Source organism: Pseudophryne corroboree, chromosome 6 (assembly GCF_028390025.1).
Source record: "Pseudophryne corroboree isolate aPseCor3 chromosome 6, aPseCor3.hap2, whole genome shotgun sequence".
Lineage (NCBI taxonomy): Eukaryota > Metazoa > Chordata > Amphibia > Anura > Myobatrachidae > Pseudophryne > Pseudophryne corroboree.
Genome location: NC_086449.1, coordinates 248,471,805 through 248,496,577, shown reverse-complemented (window position 1 = coordinate 248,496,577; position 24,773 = coordinate 248,471,805). Strand labels below are relative to the sequence as shown.

General features: G+C 43.9%; 1 protein-coding gene across 2 annotated transcripts in view; it reads left to right on the top strand.

Moving 5' to 3' along the window:
* Nucleotides 1-24,773, top strand: part of FES (FES proto-oncogene, tyrosine kinase) — a 224,744-nt gene that overhangs the window by 137,817 nt on the left and 62,154 nt on the right. For both annotated transcript variants that reach the window (XM_063925860.1, XM_063925861.1), the window contains exons 5-8: nt 18,490-18,673; nt 19,500-19,637; nt 21,859-21,978; nt 24,083-24,196. In XM_063925860.1, coding sequence (XP_063781930.1) covers nt 18,490-18,673; nt 19,500-19,637; nt 21,859-21,978; nt 24,083-24,196 — 556 coding nt within the window. The remainder of the gene's footprint in view (nt 1-18,489; nt 18,674-19,499; nt 19,638-21,858; nt 21,979-24,082; nt 24,197-24,773) is intronic.

Sequence of the window (24,773 nt, the reverse complement as noted above, 5' to 3'; positions counted from 1 at the left end):
TGATCAAAGCCAGGAAGGATGTAACTGCGAAACATTATCACCGCATTTGGCGAAAATATGTTTCCTGGTGTGAGGCTAAGAAGGCCCCCACAGAGGAATTTCAACTGGGTCGTTTCCTGCATTTCCTGCAAGCAGGACTGTCTATGGGCCTAAAATTAGGATCCATTAAGGTTCAAATTTCGGCCCTGTCGATCTTCTTCCAGAAAGAACTGGCTTCATTGCCTGAAGTTCAGACGTTTGTCAAGGGGGTACTGCATATACAACCTCCTTTTGTGCCACCAGTGGCACCTTGGGATCTCAATGTAGTTTTAGGGTTCCTAAAATCACATTGGTTTGAACCACTCACCACTGTGGAATTAAAATATCTCACATGGAAGGTGGTCATGCTGTTAGCTCTGGCGTCAGCCAGGCGTGTCTCAGAAATGGCGGCTTTGTCATATAAAAGCCCTTACCTAATTTTTCATTCAGACAGGGCAGAATTGAGGACTCGTCCTCAATTTCTCCCTAAGGTGGTTTCAGCGTTTCACATGAACCAACCTATTGTGGTGCCTGCGGCTACTAGGGACTTGGAGGACTCCAAGTTGTTGGACGTAGTCAGGGCCCTGAAAATATATGTTTCCAGGACGGCTGGAGTCAGAAAATCTGACTCGCTGTTTATCCTGTATGCACCCAACAAGCTGGGTGCTCCTGCTTCTAAGCAGACGATTGCTCATTGGATTTGTAGTACAATTCAGCTTGCACATTCTGTGGCAGGACTACCACAGCCAAAATCTGTTAAAGCCCATTCCACAAGAAAAGTGGGCTCATCTTGGGCGGCTGCCCGAGGGGTCTCGGCTTTACAACTTTGCCGAGCAGCTACTTGGTCAGGGGCAAACACGTTTGCAAAATTTTACAAATTCGATACCCTGGCTGAGGAGGACCTGGAGTTCTCTCATTCGGTGCTGCAGAGTCATCCGCACTCTCCCGCCCGTTTGGGAGCTTTGGTATAATCCCCATGGTCCTTACGGAAGTCCCAGCATCCACTAGGACGTCAGAGAAAATAAGAATTTACTTACCGATAATTCTATTTCTCATAGTCCGTAGTGGATGCTGGGCGCCCATCCCAAGTGCGGATTGTCTGCAATACTTGTATATAGTTATTGTTAAAAAAAAAAATCGGGTTGTTTATTGTTGTGAGCCATCTTTTCAGAGGCTCCTACGTTTATCATACTGTTAACTGGGTTCAGATCACAGGTTGTACAGTGTGATTGGTGTGGCTGGTATGAGTCTTACCCGGGATTCAAAATCCTTCCTTATTATGTACGCTCGTCCGGGCACAGTATCCTAACTGAGGCTTGGAGGAGGGTCATAGGGGGAGGAGCCAGTGCACACCAGCTAGTCTAAAGCTTTTACTTTTTGTGCCCAGTCTCCTGCGGAGCCGCTATTCCCCATGGTCCTTACGGAAGTCCCAGCATCCACTACGGACTATGAGAAATAGAATTATCGGTAAGTAAATTCTTATTTTTTCTTCCCTTATAGATTATTTAATTGTTATTGTAACTTTAATGTCTAGCAAGTGACCCATGTTACATTACAGATTATGGGGCATATTTACTAAACCACAATTTGTCTAGGCCATCAGTCTGCATTTATATGTTTTGCAGCTTTAAATTACAAATGTGTGCAGACCCCCATATTTTATTTAGAGTTTTGGTTCTAAATTATTGTTAGGATTTGGTTTTGGCAAAACCGTCCTTAAGTGTTTTGATTTCGGTTTTAGATATGGATTTCTTTAAAATTTATAAAAACATCTAAAATCATATAATTTGGACATGTTTTTGTTCCTACAGTATTATTAACCTCAATAACATACATTTCCAGTCATTTCCAATGTGAAATGACACCTGAAATCAACATATAAGATTAGTTTTTTAGATCCAAGATCAGAACTTGGTGGGATGACTTGAGTCAGGTTCAACTCGGAACGCCAAAGTGACCCAAGTCTGCACCCGGTTCGACTTTTAATCCCAAAGTACTGGTCAAAGCCACTGATCATCAGAGGGCTGTTTTTCATAGTGCAACAAATTGTGCTGAGGGGATGCAGTTAAAATGCCGGCTGTTGGGATCCCGGCGTTTAGGATACTGACACCGTAACCCTGATAGCCAACAATGCTGACAGCCGGAATCCCCACTCACCAGGGCTATTCCCACTAGTGGGTGTAAACATAACCCATAGAGTGGGAAAAGGTCCTGTGGCGAGGGCAGTGAGCCACCGAGTCCGCAGCGTGGCGAGCGCAGCGAGCCCACAAGGGTACTCTTAGCGCTCACCCCGCTGCCAAGTCCACCAGTAAAATGTACGTAATCCGTGCTGTTGATGGGATGGTATTATTTGGGTGGGGCAGTGTGGGGTCTCTCCATGGAAGCCACAACCAACACTATACTGTGACAGACTTGATAGAGAAGCTCACAATGTGGGTACTCCATTTAATAGTGTCATGAGACCCTAACATTTTTACCATGTTGCCAAAACAAAATGTTGAAATAAGATAATTGAGCTTGGAAACAAAATGAGCTCCTCTCTCTAACCCCAACTGGAAAAAAAACAGCCCATGCTGAAAACACTAGTGATAAAATGTTTAAAGACAGACTTCAGCACTTTGGAATGGTGCACTACTGGCTTCAGCAAGCCATGTGAACCCTAAACAGCTTGGATATGCTGGCATTTACCTTGATCTTGTTTTCTTCAGGCGACATTTGCTTTCTAATTTTATTATTCCTTTCTACCTCTCAGATCATTACCTTGTTACTTGCAAACTGGCTCCTATTACTTTAATCTGTCTGCAGTCAAACTGTGCCAATCCTCCTCATACCCACATCATTTTCAGTACTGATAATTATGAATAGCTTTCCACTTCTCAGGAAAAACTTCTATTCCCAAGCTCTATAGTCTTTTCTACTGATCAGTGAGTGCCACATCTTAACCAAATCTTAGCAAAGGTCTAGATCAAGTGGTTCCAGCTAATTTCTACACTCTGTGTAAAAGATGATGTCAGCAAAAGACACACTTAGCCGGCCATACATTAGAACGATTTTGGGATGATTGCACGATTTCAACGCATCGGAACGATAAATCATTTGAAATTGTGCAAATCATGCTGTTTTAATGAATGATAACGATCCGATGGGCGGTCCCGTCGTTCATTTGTCATTTCTTCAGCTCTTATGCTGGCCATACATCAGGACTACTCGCATCTGATGCGAGTCATATCACGACTTCCCTTCAACCTCCTGGCAGCTCCTGGCAGTCCTGGACACACGAGTGACACACGATCGATTTTGTGACTCACAAAAAAAAAACAGCCCAGGAACATGCCGCTCAAAATCGTACAGTGCATCGTTTGCGCATAAAACATGGTACAGCGGGCCTAATTCAGACCTAAACAGAACTATTGCAGCGCATATAGATTGGAAAAAATATTTATTATTGTCATTAATTCCTTTCAATAAAAGTACCAATAAAAATACAACATTCAAACTTCCATAACCACCGGCCGGTAGTATTAACCCCTAAATGTTTTGTCTATAAACATGCAATATGTTCTGCTTGCTATATAAACACTGCTCTATGCAGCTCTAAAAAAATCCCTCTCATCAAATGTAGATAGGGAATATTTAAAAGTCCATTCCACAATTAATCTTATTAGGTCACTAAATTTCATATATCCATGTAGCACCCTTATGTGCCGATCTTATAGTTGATTGTTAGCACTAGGTTTAAAAATCACACCGTTTAACAAACAGTATATCAATGTAGTAGTTCATTTAGCAATAGGCAACACTGTATCACTGTGAGTCTATGTAGCAGTGTGAAGTGCTGACATAAATTAGTCCAGCAGAGCAGTAGTTACTAATATCCACAGTTAGCGGTACTAACGTAGCCACAAAAGGTTGAAATGTCCTTTCAGCAGATAAAGTCCAATATAGCTGAGTGACTTTAAGAAACCGTCTGGCCAGACAAAACAATTTATCTCACCGCTCCTTCCAGCATTAGAATGACACAGAAGTTGGGTATCTGCACACTCACTATATCCTGTTCTTATGCTGTGGGTGTAAGGGAATCGCCACCCTACAACCACTCAAAGAGACCCCTTTCTTGTATTTCAGACAATGCTATGTATATGGGGGTGCTGTCAACTACAGTATACGTACATCAATGTTGGGAGGAAAAGAAAAAAGAAGAATCTGTATGGTTGACGCACTCAGAAAAAAAATCAATCATAAAACATAACCTTTATTGATTATATTAAAATATAATGTTTTTACGACCCAGACTACAGTGAAACATAAGAGTTAAAATCAGACAAACTAACATATATATATATATATATATATATGAATCCTATTAGATTGAAAGGTGTAAATAAAGGGTTAAAAAACATGTCCGCGTGTATTACCTGTGTCTAATAATGGTAGAATTGTTATACCTTTTCCAATATTACCACAGATCGATCACTTATATTATTTTAAATCAATTATATATCGACTGTCGCAATTAATAATGGTAGTTCACCCTTATACCTTCTACTCAACAGAAATATCTCCCGGAAACTCACTCCACTTATATAGACTGTGAGTACAAGTAGGTATAAGTACATGAATTTACTCAGATGTGGGAGTTACTTTGATTTTTTATGTCACCGACTGTTATCACTGTAAATTCCTAATGTATATAATCCCAAATAGGAATGGGTTGAGAGGTGTACTTTTACGTAACACAGATATCACCTACATTCTAACATAGATCACAGTGGATAGTTCAACCATGCATATAGGGGGGAATTACTTAGTCCTGTTGCATATAGGGGAAGGTTGCTAAGGGGACAAATCAGTCCCAGTGATAATAGTGTGGGACTTTAAGGGATATAGCAATCCCAATTTTAGCTATCCACCCACGTATGTTGCAGATTTTTCCTGGTCCTATTATAACGGACTAAAAATATATATAGAGGATACTGTTTCCCTCCGGGGTACGGCAGCCCCACTTATAATATAATACTTGTCTGTATAGACCAGGGATGTGTTCTGCTAGAGTGCACACTTCCCTATATCAGGACAACTTTAGGCTTAATATCTTTCACTAGTCTCATTAGGAGATGTCAGAAAATTCAAGGATATGACAGCCCTAAAATAAATATAAAGTGACTCCCATGCATTCCGGTCATTTAACGTATAATTGATTACCACTGTATAGTACAGCTATTAATGTAAGGAGATGCTAGGTATTCATAGTGAGAATGTCCCAGTAATATCTTTTATCGTGTTGTGCTATATGTTTTCACTATAGCTATATATCTATCAGTTGTCTGTCCAGTAGTAGTAAACTTCTCAGCCTTTACTCCTACACATACTTTCCCAGTGGTTACTGTTACAATAATCAGTTCATTCAGCTGCTGTCTGATTTAATATGTTGCCAGTTCACTCACTGCAGCATTGATACATTTGTGTTATTTGTTATTTGTTTTTTTAATGTATCATAAAGGTCTCCATAAAATGTGGTTACATTGAAACATGATCAGGAAACCAGGTGGCTGCAATAGGATTCACATATATGTTAGTTTGTCTGATTTTAACTCTTATGTTTCACTGTAGTCTGGGTCGTATAAACATTATATTTTAATATAATCAATAAAGGTTATGTTTTATGATTGATTTTTTTTCTGAGTGCGTCAACCATACAGATTCTTCTTTTTTCTTTTCCTCCCAACCTTGAAGCATTAGAATGACAGAAAGATCCTCCGGCTGCTGGTGCTTTCAACCTTTCAACGCAGTCATCTCTGGAGGATAGGATTCATATCGATCACAGAATAATAGCTGGAGCTGCGGCTAGCGGTGAGCAGTAACGATGGTAGCAGTGATTGAAATATGGTTTAATGAGTCCGTTAACGCGTTTCTCCGCCGCCCTCCGGATTCAGCGGCTTCATCAGAAATCTAATTCAGACCTGATCGTAGCCCTGCAATATTCTGCAGGGCTTCGATCAGGCACACTGATATGCGGGGGTACGCCCAGCACAAGGCTAGTCCGCCCCGAATGTCAGGCCCGCCCCCACCCCGCAGAAGTACAAAAGCATTGCACAGCGGCGATGCTTTTGCACTTCAGGAGTAGCTCCCGACCAGCGCAGCTTTTGCATGCTGGCCGGGAGTTACTCATCACTGCCTGCCTGAGGATGTGACATTTGACCCACGGGGATACGCATCGCATTGTAATCATACCCAAAACATGCACAACGTGCACAAGATGCATCGAATGAGGCGTCAAAATCGTACATTCTTACTCGATATCGACCTAGTGTATGGCCAGCATTACCTGCTGCATGTAAGATATGAAGCTATCATTAACAACAGCATGATCCTGTATGTTGCCACTCTCCAGATCTTTAGCAAGAACTTAAAGATCTCTCTTATGTGTATTCACTATGTCGTGAGTCCGGGACTGTCGGGGAGTTCAAGGGAAATCGTTAGTGACATTGCTCGTTTGCAAGTCGTTCTAAAATATGGCCAGCTTAAAAGAAGCACATTGGTGGAAACACTGAATTGTTCTGGAGACTGGAAAACAAACATACTACCAATCTCTGAACTCTACACAGACATCTAATACATTTAAAACTCTTCTCAGTCCTCACAAACCATCCCTTTCAATATCAATGCCCAAGGTGTTGTCTCCTAATTCAAGGACATGATTTGATAAGATCAGATATGAAAACTACCAGGGGCGGATTGGGATGGAAAACCAGCCCGGGAAATTTATGTAAGCAGCCCTAATGGGGGTACGGTCTGATGAGGAGGTGGGGTCTGTTGAGGGGGGCGGGAATGCTCCTCATAGGGCCTGATTGCGGCCTTCCTTGTGTCTTTTGCTGCAGTTGTGTCTGAGACTGGGGGTGGATTGGCAAATGAAAGTGGCCCTGTAAAATTGTATAAAAGTGGCCTGACATGGGCAGCACAAGAGATATAACATACCGTGTAGCCACAGCAACATCACTGGATGGCAGAGGTGCTGTACTGCAGAGATGGATTAACAGAATGAATAGGGACAATGCAGTGTACTGAGTGCAGTGGGCTGCCTGGGGCCACATGACAACACACAAACAGACTGTTCAGACACGTCAGCCTACCAGGAATCTTCCTGATAAAACCTATGGCCAATCCGCCCCTGAAAACTACCCTCTTCCTTGTCCAGCATCCTGCACAATTCCTTTCCTGCACCCACTAGCACATTCTCTTTATTTGAGTCAATGGGGGTCAATCTGACCCGTTCGCTCGCTGAGTTTTAACGCAGCAGAGCAAATGGGTCCCTACTGCGAATGCGGCGGCGCCGTAGTGTGCCGGCGCATGCCAGACGGCCGAAGGCCATAGCAGGGATGCGATCGCCTCTGCCTGATTGACAGGCAGAGGTGATTGCTGGGTGGGACGGGGCGGAACGGCTGTGTTTGGCCGCCGTTTCGTGGGTGCGGTCCGGCCAACGCAGGCATGGCCGAACCAAACGGGGGGCAGGCCGCAGCGGCTGCGTGACGTCACACGATCCCGCTGCGGGTCGGGGAGTGATGAGTAGCTCCCAGCCAGCACGCTAAAGCTGCGCTGGCCGGGAGCTACTCTTGAAGTGCTAAGGCATCGCCGCTGTGCGATGCCTTTGCACTTCTGCGGGGTGGGACGGACTGACATGCAGGGCGGGATAGCCCTGTGCTGGGCGCCCCCCCCCCCCGCATGTCAGGGAAGATGATCGTATCTGTGCTAAATTTAGCACAGCTACGATCAACTCGGAATGACCCCCAATATCTCTTGTATTATCTTTCTGCCCTACTACCTGTCCACTTGACACTATACTCTTACAAATCAGGCAAACCTTGTCTCCGGTTTTAACTAAAATATATAATCTCTGTTTTTCTACTAGTACTGTATTTCTCTAACGTCCTAAGTGGATGCTGGGGACTCCGTAAGGACCATGGGGAATAGCGGCTCCGCAGGAGACTGGGCACATCTAAAGAAAGCTTTAGGACTATCTGGTGTGCACTGGCTCCTCCCCCTATGACCCTCCTCCAAGCCTCAGTTAGATCTCTGTGCCCGAACGAGAAGGGTGCACACTAGGGTCTCTCCTGAGCTTCTTAGTGAAAGTTTTAGTTTAGGTTTTTTATTTTCAGTGAGACCTGCTGGCAACAGGCTCACTGCATCGAGGGACTAAGGGGAGAAGAAGCGAACTCACCTGCGTGCAGAGTGGATTGGGCTTCTTAGGCTACTGGACATTAGCTCCAGAGGGACGATCACAGGCCCAGCCATGGATGGGTCCCAGAGCCGCGCCGCCGGCCCCCTTACAGAGCCAGAAGACAGAAGAGGTCCGGAAAATCGGCGGCAGAAGACATCCTGTCTTCAATAAGGTAGCGCACAGCACTGCAGCTGTGCGCCATTGCTCCTCAGCACACTTCACACTTCGGTCACTGAGGGTGCAGGGCGCTAGGGGGGGGCGCCCTGAGCAGCAATAAAAAACACCTTGGCTGGCGAAAATACATCACATATTGCCCCCAGGGCTATATGGATGAATTTTAACCCCTGTCAGAATCCATAAAAAAGCAGGAGAAAAGTCCGCGAAAAAGGGGCGGAGCCTATCTCCTCAGCACACTGGCGCCATTTTTCCTCACAGCTCAGTTGGAGGGAAGCTCCCCTGGCTCTCCCCTGCAGTCACTACACTACTGAAAGGGTTAAAAAAGAGAGGGGGGCACTAATTAGGCGCAGTATTAACAATACAGCAGCTATAAGGGGAAAAACACTTATATAAGGTTATCCCTGTATATATATAGCGCTTTGGTGTGTGCTGGCAAACTCTCCCTCTGTCTCCCCAAAGGGCTAGTGGGGTCCTGTCCTCTATCAGAGCATTCCCTGTGTGTGTGCTGTATGTCGGTACGTTTGTGTCGACATGTATGAGGAGAAAAATGATGTGGAGACGGAGCAGATTGCCTGTAATAGTGATGTCACCCCCTAGGGGGTCGACACCTGAGTGGATGAACTGTTGGAAGGAATTACGTGACAGTGTCAGCTCTGTATAAAAGACAGTGGTTGACATGAGACAGCCGGCTACTCAGCTTGTGCCTGTCCAGACGTCTCATAGGCCGTCAGGGGCTCTAAAGCGCCCGTTACCTCAGATGGCAGATATAGACGCCGACACGGATACTGACTCCAGTGTCGACGGTGAAGAGACAAATGTGACTTCCAGTAGGGCCACACGTTACATGATTGAGGCAATGAAAAATGTTTTACACATTTCTGATAATACGAGTACCACCAAAAAGGGGTATTATGTTCGGTGAGGAAAAACTACCTGTAGTTTTCCTGAATCTGAGAAATTAAATGAGGTGTGTGATGATGCGTGGTTTTCCCCCGATAACAACTGATAATTTCTAAAATGTTATTGGCATTATATCCTTTCCCGCCAGAGGTTAGGGTGCGTTGGGAAACACCCCCTAGGGTGGATAAAGCGCTCACACGCTTGTAAGGGCTCTACCCTCTCCTGAGATGGCCGCCCTTAAGGATCCTGCTGATAGAAAGCAGGAGGGTATCCTAAAATGTATTTACACACATACTGGTGTTATACTGCGACCAGCAATCGCCTCAGCCTGGATGTGCAGTGCTGGGTTGGCGTGGTCGGATTCCCTGACTGAAAATATTGATACCCTAGATAGGGACAGTATATTTTTGCCTATAGAGCATTTAAAAGATGCATTTCTATATATGCGTGATGCACAGCGGAATATTTGCAGACTGGCATCAAGTCTAAGTGCGTTGTCCATTTCTACCAGTAGAGGGTTATGGACACGTCAGTGGTCAGGTGATGCGTATTCCAAACGGCATTTGGAAGTATTGCCTTAATAAGGGGAGGAGTTATTTGGGGTCGGTCTTTCAGACCTGGTGGCCACGGCAACAGCTGGGAAATCCACGTTTGTACCCCAGGTCGCCTCTCAACATGAGAAGACGCCGTATTATCAGGCGCAGTCTTTTCGTGGACAAGCGGGCAAAATGTTCCTCATTTCTGCCCCGTGACAGAGGGAGAGGAAAAAGGCTGCAGAAATCAGCCAGTTCCCAGGAACAGAAACCCTCTCCCGCCTCTGCCAAGCCCTCAGTATGACGCTGGGGCTTTACAAGCAGAATCAGGCACGGTGGGGGGCCCGTCTCAATGAATTTCAGCGCGCAGTGGGCTCACTCGCAAGTAGACCCCTGGATCCTTCAGGTGATATCTCAGGGGTACAAATTAGAATTCGAGACGTCTCCCCCTCGCCGTTTTCCTAAAGTCGGCTTTACCGATGTCTCCTTCTGACAGGGAGACAGTTTTGGAAGCCATTCACAAGCTGTATTCCCAGCAGGTGATAATCAAGGTACCCCTCCTGCAACAGGGAACAGGGTATTATTCCACACTGTTGTGGTACCGAAGCCGGACGGCTCGGTGAGACCGATTCTAAATCTAAAATCTTTGAACACTTACATACAGAGGTTCAAATTCAAGATTGAGTCACTCAGAGCAGTGATTGCGAACCTGGAAGAAGGGGACTACATGATGTCTCGGGACATCAAGGATGCTTACCTTCATGTCAAAATTTACCCTTCTCACCAAGGGTACCTCAGGTTTATGGTACAAAACTGTCGCTATCAGTTCAGACGCTGCCGTATGGATGGTCCACGGCACCCCGGGTCTTTACCAAGGTAATGGTCGAAATGATGATATTCCTTCGAAGGAAGGGAATTTTAGTTATCCCTTACTTGGACGATTCCCTGATAAGGGTAAGATCCAGGGAACAGTTGGAGGTCGGTGTAGCACTATCTCAGGTAGTGTTGCGGCAGCACGATTGGATTCTCAATATTCCAAAATCGCAGCTGGTTCCGACGACTTGTCTTCGGTTCCTAGGGATGATCCTGGACACAGTCCAGAAAAAGGTGTTTCTCCCGGAGGGGAAAGACAGGGAGTTATCCGAGCTAGTCAGGAACCTCCTAAAACCGAGCCAAGTCTCAGTGCATCAATGCACAAGGGTTCTGGGTAAAATGGTGGCTTCCTACGAAGCAATCCCATTCGGCAGATTCCACGCAAGAACTTTCCAGTGGGACCTGCTGGACAAATGGTCCGGGTCGCATCTTCAGATGCATCAGCGGATAACCCTGTCACCAAGGACAAGGGTGTCCCTCCTGTGGTGGTTGCAGAGTGCTCATCTTCTAGAGGGCCGCAGATTTGGCATTCAGGACTGGGTCCTGGTGACCACTGATGCCAGCCTGCGAGGCTGGGGAGCAGTCACACAGGGAAGGAATATCCAGGGCTTATGGTCAAGCCTGGAGACATCACTTCACATAAATATCCTGAAGCTAAGGGCCATTTACAATGCTCTAAGCTTAGCAAGACCTCTGCTTCAAGGTCAGCCGGTGTTGATCCAGTCGGACAACATCACGGCAGTCACCCACGTAAACAGACAGGGTGGCACAAGAAGCAGGAGGGCAATGGCAGAAGCTGCAAGGATTCTTCGCTGGGCGGAAAATCATGTGATAGCACTGTCAGCAGTATTCATTCCGGGAGTGGACAACTGGGAAGCAGACTTCCTCAGCACGACCTCCACCCGGGAGAGTGGGGACTTCACCCAGAAGTCTTCCACATGATTATAAACCGTTGGGAAAAACTCGACAGGTATTGCGCCAGGTCAAGGGACCCTCAGGCAATAGCTGTAGACGCTCTGGTAACACCGTGGGTGTACCAGTCAGTGTATGTGTTCCCTCCTCTGCCTCTCATACCCAAGGTACTGAGATTGATAAGATGGAGAGGAGTAAGCACTATATTCGTGGCTCCGGATTGGCCAAGAAGGACTTGGTAACCGGAACTTCAAGAGATGCTCACGGAGGATCCGTGGCCTCTACCTCTAAGAAGGGACCTGCTCCAACAAGGACCCTGTCTGTTCCAAGACTTACCGCGGCTGCGTTTGATGGCATGGCGGTTGAACGCCGGATCCTGAAGGAAAAAAGGCATTCCGGATGAAGTCATCCCTATCCTGATCAAAGCCAGGAAGGATGTAACCGCAAAACATTATCACCGCATTTGGCGAAAATATGTTGCGTGGTGCGAGGCCAGTAAGGCCCGACGGAGGAAATTCAACTGGGTCGATTCCTACATTTCCTGCAAACAGGAGTGTCTATGGGCCTGAAATTGGGGTCCATTAAGGTTCAAATTTCGGCCCTGTCAATTTTCTTCCAAAAAGAACTAGCTTCAGTCCCTGAAGTTCAGACGTTTGTAAAAGGGGTACTGCATATACAGCCTCCTTTTGTGCCTCCAGTGGCTCTTTGGGATCTCAATGTAGTTTTTTGGGTTCCAAAAGTCACATTGGTTTGAACCACTTAAATCTGTGGAGTTAAAATATCTCACATGGAAAGTGGTCATGCTGTTGGCCCTGGCCTGGGCCAGGCGCGTGTCAGAATTGGCGGCTTTATCCTGTAAAAGCCCTTATCTGATTTTCCATTCGGACAGGGCGGAATTGAGGACTCGTCCTCAGTTTCTCCCTAAGGTGGTTTCAGCGTTTCACCTGAACCAACCTATTGTGGTGCCTGCGGCTACTAGGGACTTGGAGGACTCCAAGTTGCTAGACGTTGTCAGGGCCCTGAAAATATATGTTTCCAGGACGGCTGGAGTCAGAAAATCTGACTCGCTGTTTATCCTGTATGCACCCAACAAGCTGGGTGCTCCTGCTTCTAAGCAGACTATTGCTCGTTGGATTTGTAGTACAATTCAGCTTGCACATTCTGTGGCAGGCCTGCCACAGCCAAAAATCTGTAAATGCCCACTCCACAAGGAAGGTGGGCTCATCTTGGGCGGCTGCCCAAGGGGTCTCGGCTTTACAACTTTGCCGAGCAGCTACTTGGTCAGGAGTAAATACGTTTGTAAAATTCTACAAAATTGATACCCTGGCTGAGGAGGACCTGGAGTTCTCTCAATTGGTGCTGCAGAGTCATCCGCACTCTCCCGCCCATTTGGGAGCTTTGGTATAATCCCCATGGTCCTTACGGAGTCCCCAGCATCCACTTAGGACGTTAGAGAAAATAAGAATTTACTTACCGATAATTCTATTTCTCGTAGTCCGTAGTGGATGCTGGGCGCCCATCCCAAGTGCGGATTGTCTGCAATACTGGTACATAGTTATTGTTACCAAAAAATCGGGTTATTGCTGTAGTGAGCCATCTTTTCTAGAGGCTCCTTTGTTATCATGCTGTTAACTGGGTTCAGATCACAAGTTGTACAGTGTGATTGGTGTGGCTGGTATGAGTCTTACCCGGGATTCAAAATCCTTCCTTATTGTGTAAGCTCGTCCGGGCACAGTATCCTAACTGAGGCTTGGAGGAGGGTCATAGGGGGAGGAGCCAGTGCACACCAGATAGTCCTAAAGCTTTCTTTAGATGTGCCCAGTCTCCTGCGGAGCCGCTATTCCCCATGGTCCTTACGGAGTCCCCAGCATCCACTACGGACTACGAGAAATAGAATTATCGGTAAGTAAATTCTTATTATTTCCAGCATCATTCAAACATCTATTTATTCATTCTGACACAAAGTATACATTATGCCATAGTTTAGCTCCCATGTTCCTCCAAGATTGTGGAGAGGTTTACATACACTTACCTCACACACTTTCTTTTCTCTCACAACCTATTGGAATTCCTTTTTCTCCCAACATTCCACAGAGACTGTACTGATAAAGATGGTCAATGATTTGAGCAATGTTAAATCTGAAGGCCGTTATTGACTTCTAGTTCTCCTTGATCTCTAGTTGCATTTACACTGTTGATTACATTCTCATCATACAACCGCTACGTTCTTAATGATTGTGGGATACTGCCTTAGCCTGGTCCTCATCCTACTAATCAAATTGTTTTCCAGAATCCATTTCTCTGGATCCACCTCCTTGTTGTTTTCTTTGTCAGTTGGAGTACAACAAAAAGGCTCAGTCCTAAGCCCTTTGCTTTTCTCTAGCCACACCATTTCCTTAAGAACAGTGGTTCTCAACCTCGGTCCTCAAGTACCCCCAATAGTTCGTTTTCCAGGTCACCTAGCAGGTGCACAGGTGTATTCATTACTCACTGACACATTGTAAAAGACCCACAGGTGGAGCAAATTATTTCACTTGCAATCCTGTGAGGAGACCTGGAAAACATGAACTGTTGGGGATACTTGAGGACCGTGTTGAGAACCACTGCTTTAGAAGACCAATCCACATCTTTGGATTTCTGTATTATCTCCATCTAGATGATAGCCAAATGTACCTATCGTCTCTGGATCTCATCTGTGTTGGCCAGTTTACTGAATGTCTGCCTTTTCACATGTCATCTTGCAACCTCAAAGTCTTTCACAGCTTGAACTAATAAAAATCCCTCAACAGAAGTTGTATACCTGACATTCTGTTGACAACACAACAATATCCTTCATCTAACCCAACTCAGCCTCACATTTAAATACTAGCCCCCAACCACTCTAGCATTAAGTGAAAAGTCCAAACACCCCATCTTGAAATAATAGGCTCCACCATAACCATGCTATTAAATAGCCTCTACATTAAATTAAATAGCCCTTAACATGACATAAAATAGCCCCACCATATAGTTATAGGATAAACCATAGTAAGAGAACAAGACAGAGTGTTAACAGAAAGACAATGTGTCCTAAGGACTATTAGGAATTAGCATTTTGAAATATACGGTTAAGAGCCACTTGTTACATGTTGTTACCACTAATGGGAAAACAGTGATAAAGTGGCTATGTGATCTTTTCAGGGAGGGCTTTTTTCATTATAGAAGGAGAATAAATTAAAGTTTGTGTATTTTGTGTAGCATAGTGGTAATCAGCTAAAAAAGACTAGAGAAGTTAAGAAGATAGCTGAGGAATTTGTCAGGCTTGCCTAAAGAGATACATTTTCAGGGTATAAATGAAGGCTTGGGGGCAAGGGGAAGGTCTTGTATGCAGGAGGGAATTCAAGAATTCCATAGATAACGTTAATAGCTCTCACCCACATTTAAATAATTAACCATCACCCTCATTCCACCACTGAATTATTAGCCTATCTTTCCTACCCACATTACATTAATTATCCCTATCACATACCTCCCAACATGACCCTCTCCAGGAGGGACACAATGCTCTGCTTCTGGACTTTTCTCTTCATTTATGATTGCCATCACCTGTGTTGAACAGGTTAATGGATAAGAAAGGTGTTTCACCACAGGTGATGCAATCATACATTAAGAGGGAAGTCCAGGAGCAGAGCATTGTGTCCCTCCTGGAGAGGGTCATGTTGGGAGGTATGCTATCAGACTAGCCTTCTATACAGATGCCAAAGCTGCATGTTGTAGATAAAAGGGCATGGTGCTAACGAAGTGCCTCTCACTCTGGAACTTTAGCCTACAGAGGCCAAACCTTGTGGTTACCTCCTCCAGTTAGGAAGGACAAACTAATCTCATTGTAGCTGGATTGAAAAGGTTTAGGCTGATTAATTTGGGAAACAATTGCATCCTGCTCGATAGCCTTCTTGTCTCCAACTGATCGCTATAGCACACTTAGGTCTCTCTCAGAATTCTACTTGTTCTAGATCTGGGCCTGAAAGTTCTTGTTTGGGGGTATCCTGCTCTCATGAACAGACCACTTTTTCATACAGATCCTTTAGCCTAAGCCCATGTTTATGATTTGCGGTTGCAATGGCATTTAACTTAATAGTGGGTAAGGGTCCTTATACTTCTAAAATACTCCACTGTCTCCACACATCTGGAGTTATAATGTAAAATTCCATCTCTTTCATCTGTATTAGCCCACCATTGGTGTTGTGACTAAAGCTGCAAATTCCAACCCTTATTATCTTTCTCCTTTTCACTGCAGACTCCTGCTATCAATCTCAGTTGATTTTTTCACTTCATCTTGACAGTTACAATAAACACATATGTATGTATGAATGTGTCTATATGTATGGATGCATGTATGTACAAGTATATTGGGCCTTATCAGCTTCAGTTTCAGTTTTGCAGAATCGCAATGTGATCGCACCTTGCTGGGCCTGCGATCGCAATCGGACGATTGCGATCGCAGGCCCAGCAAGGTGCGATTACCAGGAAGTGTCCATTTGTGGGAGGTCAAAAACGCAGGCGGATCAAGGCCGTTTTCAGGGCGTGTATTTCACATTAGTTGCAATGTATTGCGACTGAAAACACAGTGGTGATGCGACTGCATTCCCATTATTCTGAGTAGCCCTGGGTCAACCGCAACTGTCGATGGTGTTCGATTTCTCTGTATGCATTGTAATTATCAGACTGCATACACACATGGGTGGACATCTTTTTCCTTTCTGGACAGTTCTTCACATGCGTTTTTTAGCAGAAGCGGGACTCATATTAAACTCATATAGCAGGCAGCACTTCTTGGCACACTAGCACTGACGGGTTTATTATGTTAGGTTGACATGCATCAGGTCGACACAGGAATGCTTAACATATCGACAGTGACCATGCCAACACACATCATGTCGACATCGACATTCCGAGAATGGCGATATTTTGCATGATGACATTTTAGGTATCGACCTTGTGAACAAATCGATATTCTGAGGATGTTGATGTGGTGACTGTTTACATGATGAACCGTTTTGACATTGTGGTGTTGACATAATAAACGTCGACATGGCTTCTGTCAACCATCTGACCGGGTACCAGCACTGATACTCTCTATGACACTTCGGACAGTATAGAATATAGTATATTGCAGGGACCTAAGGGCTCATTCTGAGTTGGGTGAATGTCTATTTGCTTAGCATAAAATCCAATAATGTATGCCGTGCATGCACACAAAAGAAAGGTGTATGCAGATCTGACACTTACGCCCCCTTATGGTTGGAGAGATAGAATGGGGGAGGTAAGGGGTGTGAGCCCTCTAAGCGCCTGTTTGTGTAATTGCAAACTGAGGCAGATCCCCACATACACCTATGAGTAACAGTATGACTTGTGGGGGTCTGGTGGCTGATACAAATACACAGTAATCTTCATTGGCTGCTGCAGCTGATAGGTGCTTTCTTCATTGATTGTCCTTATATTATAGAATTTTATGGGCACATTTTAGAATTCATTTTTGTCACTGTCATTTGTACACTAGAAGGAAGATGATATCTGCTCTATTATAGAGGCATTTTAGTTTTTCACTGTCACAAAAGCTGTATCTGTGCATATGACCTGGCTGTGTGTAAGTTTATCAGTATATCAGGATATAAGAACACCTGACGTAAACCTGGGACATATGCTGCTGCTGCAGAGCTGGATGCACTCTAGATGCCCAGCCTGAGCAATAGAATATGCAGACCAATTATGTAGAAATTATCCTTTTTTTGTGACAGGTAACAAGAAGCCTGATGGAATACTATTTAATAAAGAAGTCAAAATCCAATTTCCCCATTAAGAAAGTTCCTCACTTATAAGTCTAGTGACCTCTGCATGAGGTCTCTTTCTTTACAATCACCACTTCAGCAGCAGGATCTGCCGTCTTGTGAGACCCACAACTGCTAAACAACAGCTGTGATTGTGTGGCAAGGAAATGAGTCCTAAAGGGGATGCATCCTTATTAGGGCCACATTAACAATAACACGGATGGGCCTACAACTCTCGGGACTCCACTTAAAAAGAGGGCAATCACCATGACAGCATGATGATGACCGGCAACCAGCTGGCCACATGGTCGGACATAAAGCATGATATTAAAGTGGTATTTCTCTTTTCCGTACAAATGATGCAATGTTTCTACTTTTATTCCTCTGTAGAGACATTAGTGTTGGGATGTACACACCTGTATGCCACAGGCCACACCCACAAGGTACAGGGCACAGCTTCTCCTCTTCTCACAATAGGACCTTGATCATTTTCAGCCCCAGCCAACATGTGGTCCTTAATCCGGCCCTGTTCCTTTCAGGGGAACTCTGCTGCCAGTGGGGTTCTTATTTATTAAACCACCAAGACTAAAACACTTAGCTTATATCAAAGAGCTACTTATAAATCATAAATGTAGATGTATACGTTTCAGGAGCCTATTTGATGTTAGGATGTTGTTAAGAGGTGAACTATTGAAGCTGATTTATCCCTAAACCTACTGAAGGGCACTGCAGATAAGTGGATTATTTAGGGGTCATGCCTTAAGCAGAACATTAATGGCCACCGCGAATTTTATTATTTTCATTATTAGCCTATAACCTCTATTTTGGCTCTGCGATGCTTTTGCATTTCTGCAGGGGGGGGGGGGGGGCGGGGGGCGGCACTGACATGCGGAGCGGACTAGCCTGTGCTGGGCGTCCCCCCGCATGTCGTAGCTGTGCTAAATTTAGCACAGCTACGATCAACTCGGAATGACCCCCTTTATTCTTAAAAATACTGTATTCATTATATTGCTGTGGGACATGAAATATATATATATATATTTGTCTTTCACAGACAAGGATCGTGACAAAGCTAAGGAGAGATATGTTAAGAACACCTGGAAGCTACACACACTCCACAACCAGTATATCTTGGCCGTCAAAGCTGCCAAACTGCACCACGGGCACCACTACAGTCTGAGCCTGCCCAGCTTACATGACTCCATGCAGAACCTCCATGAGAAGATGGTGCTTATCCTGTATGCATAAACCAAGACAAAACTAACTTATTCAGATCATTTCTTTCATGTTGATTGTATCTTTTGTGGCTTATGTCTTATGTTTGAGGAATGTACAGTCACTGACTGATATGATCTCTTCCACAGATTAACTACATGTGTTTTGTTAGTGAAATAATTTAACAAGGACATTTTTGCATGGGCATAAGCTAAAGATGTCTATACACACTGTGGGTCTTACAGCCAATTGTCTCAGACCAGAGTGGCTGTAAATTGCACTGTCTATGGACTCACTTTTGTGGGTCAATTTGGATGTAGGTCTGTGGTAAGTGGTCTGATCTGTACGTTCATGGGCACCTTTGAGCCCACCCACTATCATGGGGACCATGAACGATTCCCAGCAATGTTGGTTTGCCCTCCAGTTACAGACCCCTTCCCCCAGTCTGATGCCACCACACACTGCCTGAGGTCCTTGCATTCCATCGTAGGTCACTGTTCTGCTCTCAAAAGAGCAGAAGACCTATTTTTACTAATGCCAGACCACACAGAGCCCCTGTGTTCTGCATTTTTAATTGGGGAGCATAGGAGTCTACAGTGTCATCACTGTGCCCTTACCCAAATTTTGGTATGGGGGCTAGCAAAGCACTTTTCCTCAGCTGATAAGAAAGTCTTGTTTGTGTATGCGGAATGATCTGTGTTTTCTCAGTAATAACAGAAAAGTCATCTATACATATATATAGTTTGGAGGTACAAAATGCTAATTAGATTATAAACAAGTTACCATAGCTACATATGTAAGAACAGTAGATATGTATGTGTCACTCTGCTTTCCTCTATTCCTCTTCAGCAAAGACATTATGCAAGAATACTACAAAATCACAAGTCTAGTGCAAGAAGAAGTGGCAGCTGTTCACCAGGACATAAATAATGCCATTTCAAGCATCCATCCTGCCAGAGAGTATGACTACTTCATCCACATGAACAGGTATAAAGCTTCTCAGAATGGGATACAGTCAGTTCACCGGCTGTCGGGATCCCGCCGTTCTGGAGACCGACTCTGGAATCCCGACACCTGCCGCTAATCCGACAGCCGGAATCCCGACAACAGCCCAGTATTCCCACTTGGTCGGTGGATCCACAGTGAGCGCAGCGTGCCATTGGGTCCAATGCGTGGCAAGCTGCCTCGCTGATGGGATTACGACAGACGGGATGCCATTGTTGGTATACTGACAGACGGCATCCCATCTACTGGGATAGCGTATGTATCCCCTCAGAATATAGCTTGGTTTGTGATTTCTGTCAAATGCCCACATTAACACCATCATAGTCTATTTGTCCCAAGCCCTAAACCGCAAATCTCCCTTGCGAATGACAGTATCAGCCGTGTGTTAGATGATTGATACCTTTATGGCTGATGCAGATGGGAACGTATGGCTGTTTACATATCTTGATTCTATTCACACTGCTTGTTCTCTAGAAATGGGTTCACAAAAGATGTACGCGTTTCAGTCACATCTGCACTTACACCGAAATGGTACTCTGAGTTGTTGTGCGAATGCGAAGTTAAGTAAGGATGTTCGACTTTTGGGCAAAGTACACCCAATTAACTTTCAACTCTGCACCAGCCCCTCTAATTTCCTTAGACTTTCTCTCAATAAACTGTTATTGATTGGACTGTTATTGATCGGAGCTGGTACATATTTTCCACTTTCTTTCATAACATCACATATAATCATAATATCACAGAACTTGGTGAGTTAAATCTTTCAGTGTTCGTCTATGGCAGTGTTGGTCCATGGCAGTATTGGGGTATATTACTAAAGTACATTGTATATAGAAGGGGAGATTCTAGTTATTCTTTTCTAGTATATGCTAGATAAATAAGAATCTGATTGGTTGCTATGGGTAACTTCTCCTTTTCTATAAACCTGCACTGTAGTAGATATACCCCCTTCAATCAGCATGGCCAAATGTAGTAAAATGGAACACTGACTCCAGTCTTTTCACGGCACACATTAATAGTTCACCTAATCAGCATTTTATTGCTCTCCTTCCTTATGTTACTGCATTTTGAATAGCATTAGACTGTGTTCTATTTCCCTGCATTTGGACAACATTTAAAACATAAGCAGCAGTAGTATTGTATTGTATGGATGGTGTGCATAGTTTTACTATAACATTTGTTTTTAGCAGGGCTTCGTGATCTGATTAATTGTTCCACAGCAAAAGTAAAATTATGTAAATGTTTTCTTTAGGAAGTGTAAAAAAAAGTCTTAGTTGTTTAGTTTTTTGTGAAAGATAATAGCATTATAAGTACATATGTACATGTTTATATATTTGAGTTGACAAAATATAAAAGCATATATTTGTATAAACGGGATGTAATTAAAATCCCGGTGGTCAGAATACTGACACCGGGATCCCGACAGCTGCGCCACGGCTATTCCCACTCACGGGAATAGAAGCATGGCATGCGCAGTGAGCCCGCAAGGAGCTTTCTAGCGTTCGCCATGCTTTATAAAAAAATATATAGGTCTGTGTGGATATTGAGAGTATGACGAAGTTATACTTTTACAATACCAAACAGAAAAATGGTGAGACCAAAAAGCTCTGTTTTGGCCTTTCCATTTTTATGGTAGGCTGAAACTTTCACTAGCCGAGAGAACAAGCAGCCGGTCCTGGGTTAGTGCCAAGGTACAGTAGGGGCAAGTTTAAGATTTGGTTACGTTTTACGTTGGGGTTGCTTCTCATTAGACTGCAAATATTGAACCCATCAATATTTTGGCAATGTATATGCAGATGCATATAGTAACATAGTAACATAGTTATTGAGGTTGAAAAAAGAATAAATGTCCATCTAGTTCAACTTTTTATATATATATATATATATAGTAATGAGAACGCTGAGATTATAAAGGCCACACTGAGGGGGGGGGGGGGATTTATGAAATCATGGAGAGAGATAAAGTGGGGAGAGGTAAAGAACCAGACAATCAGCTTCTATCATTTTACAGTCTGCTAGTGTTGCTATGAGTAACTGCTCCAATGTATCTCTCTCCAAGATTTTATAAATGTCCCTCTAGTTTAGGCATGAAATATTCTGGACTGTTTATCACTACGCTTACAGTTTAATATACTTAGGTATCTATATTAAGCTTTAAATGTTTTTTGAAGAAGTGCCTATAAATTGCTTGTCTGCTAAATAGGTCAACAGCGAGCATTCCAGACATGGCAACCTTTGATACAAGTTTGCTGGAGGAGGCAGACAATTTGGAGGAAGATGAACTTCAGCTGAACGACTTGACAATAGAGAATGTACAACATACGTATGTATGGGTGACATGACAGTAGAGAAAGCATACATATAGGTGGTCATTCCGAGTTGTTAGTTCGCTGCTATTTTTAGCAGAATTGCTAATGGCTAAAATCCGGCAGTTCTGCTCATGCGTATGCTCTGCAGGGCGCACGCGCTAAGCAATTTTACACAAAACTATGCTATTTTACTCACGGGCGAACAAAGCTTTTCAGTCGCTCTGTTGATCGGAGAATGATTGACAGGAAGTGGGTGTTTCTGGGTGGTAACTGAGCGTTTTCCGGGAGTGTGCTAAAAAACGCAGGCGTGCCAGCAGAAAACGCAGGAGTGGCTGGAGAAATGGAGGAGTGGCTGGCCAGATGCTGGGCGTGTTTGTGACGTCAAACCAGGAACTAAACGGACTGAGGTGATCGCAATCTAGGAGTAGGTCTGGAGCTATTCAGAAACTGCAAGGAAATACTTAATAGCAGAATTGCTAATCTTTCGTTAGCAATTCTGCTATGCTAAGATACACTCTTAGAGGGCGGCGGCTTTGCGTTTGCATTGCTGCTAAAAGTAGCTAGCGAGCGAACAACTCGGAATGACCACCATGTTTGGGTTGGTATTGTATGGATGATCATATCTAGGTTTCGTTGATGATGAGTATCTTCAAAAAGTTGAATAGATTGTGAAGATGACATAAGATTCTGAGATACCACGTATCACTTGGTACATATAGCAGATGGCATGTTTTACAAATGTGTGTGACAAGATAATTATTTTATTTGTTTTTCCCACCATCTGTCATAAGAGACACATGCTTATATTTAAATGTACCTTTTAGTTTTCAGATGAACTGTTACTATATTAATGGTGAAAGCATAAAGCAACATGTAATTGCTAAGTGGCACTAGTTAAGTTTATTTGTAAATTCCACTCTTGTAACCAGTTTTGCAAGGCATGAAATTACGGTTGTAGTAGGGTATGCCGGCGGCCGGGTTCCCGGCGACCAGTATACTGGCGCCGGAATCCCAAGCGGTGGCATACCGACAGCTGGGCGAGCGCAAATGAGCCCCTTGCAGGCTCGCTGTGCTCGCCACGCTATCTATTCTCCCTCCAGGGGGGTCGTGGACCCCCAAGAGGGAGAAAAGGTGTCGGTATGCCGGCTGTCGGGATTCTGGCGCCAGTATACTGTGCGCCGGGATCCCGACAGCCGGCAAACTGAAGACCTGCCGAAATTACTATATCCCAATCATTGGGATGAACACAAGCACAGGCAGAAACTAAAAGGTATATCCAGTTAGGTGTGATTTGGGTCCTGTGAGACGTTTTCATGGCGAACTCGCACTGCAATTTGCATTTGCAATCCAATTCCACTTTCACTTTGATTTTCTAGATGAAATTCACTTTTTTTTGTGTGCACTCTCCTGAGCAGGTGAATAGGTACGGAAATCTTTATGTAAAGTTAGAGATGTCAGGATACAGTGCAGAATCTCTGGTACACCCCTCCTAATTAATATTTACACACTTAGGGGGGTATTCAATTAATTAAAATTTTCACCAGTTTTTAGTCCTATTCATTCCCCGTGTCGTTTTTTCTGACTGGTTGAAAAATCCGGCACTGGCAAAAACCACATGTATTGGCGAATTTGCCGCTGATATACGTGTTTTGGCGAATTTGCGGGCATTTTCGTCTGTTTTTGGCACAATTTTCGCCCATGCCGATTCGACCAAAAAAAAAAAGTGAAACTACACAGGCGAAAATGGATTCAAAAACTGGCAAAAGTGCCCGCAATTGAATACCCTGTGTCGAATTAGTGCTGTTTTTTCGACCAGTCGAAGAAACTGCACTTAATTGAATACGCCCCTTAGAGGGGTTTAAATAGCTTAATTTGGCCAATAAAGCCCAGACAGTTTTCAGGAGAACTTTTATAAAAGGCTTAATAATGGGTTAAATGATGTGGGACAGGTACGTGGAGGATGTATATTTATGGGAGACAGGGTTTTTGAACTTGCAGATGAGTGGTAAAAGTGTTTATTCCAACTTTTTGCAAACATATAAAAACACAGAAAATCACTATAAGTATCATTATGATTTTTTAGCCTTACTGATCTGTCATTTAATGATGTATGCATAGATTGACATCGGTGGAAGAAGAACTTGCCACATTCACAGATTCGGTTAATGTTAACCAAGAGGCAGTGACACAGCTCCAAACTGAGATTGCGATTGAGGAAAAGAAACAAGACCAGTAAGATACAGCAATGTTTATTAGTATTGTACTGTCAAAGAAACAAAATTGACTTTAAGATGCAACATGGTTTCAAAAAATTTTTCTTAGACAGGAAGTATCATTTCATTTAGGATCCACTTAGTGGATATCATACATATAATACATTATATTAATTACCATTTTATTTGAGAAAGCCCTTTGCATAAACTACTGTTTTACTTATTGCAACATGCCGCCATTAGCATTGGTTAAAACCACATTGGCACAAATGACCACATGTGTGGAACAGCTGTCTGACTCAAACCCAGTTAGATCATAAGAAGTTTCTAAATGAATCAGACTGAACATCTTGCCAGCGGATGACCTGAGTGCAAGTAGTCATCAGCCAATATTATTCCATTTGTAACTAGGTTGGTATGCCAGCTACCAGAATGTGTTGAACTGTGACAATTTAGGTATGTGGAATGTTTGGATCAACAGGACTTCCTTATTTATAACCTAAAAGTACTTACTGATACATTATCCAGATAAAATGGGAAATATCTGCTGTGTTGTGAATATCACGTTTTATTATGTCATCCACCTTGTACAGTCA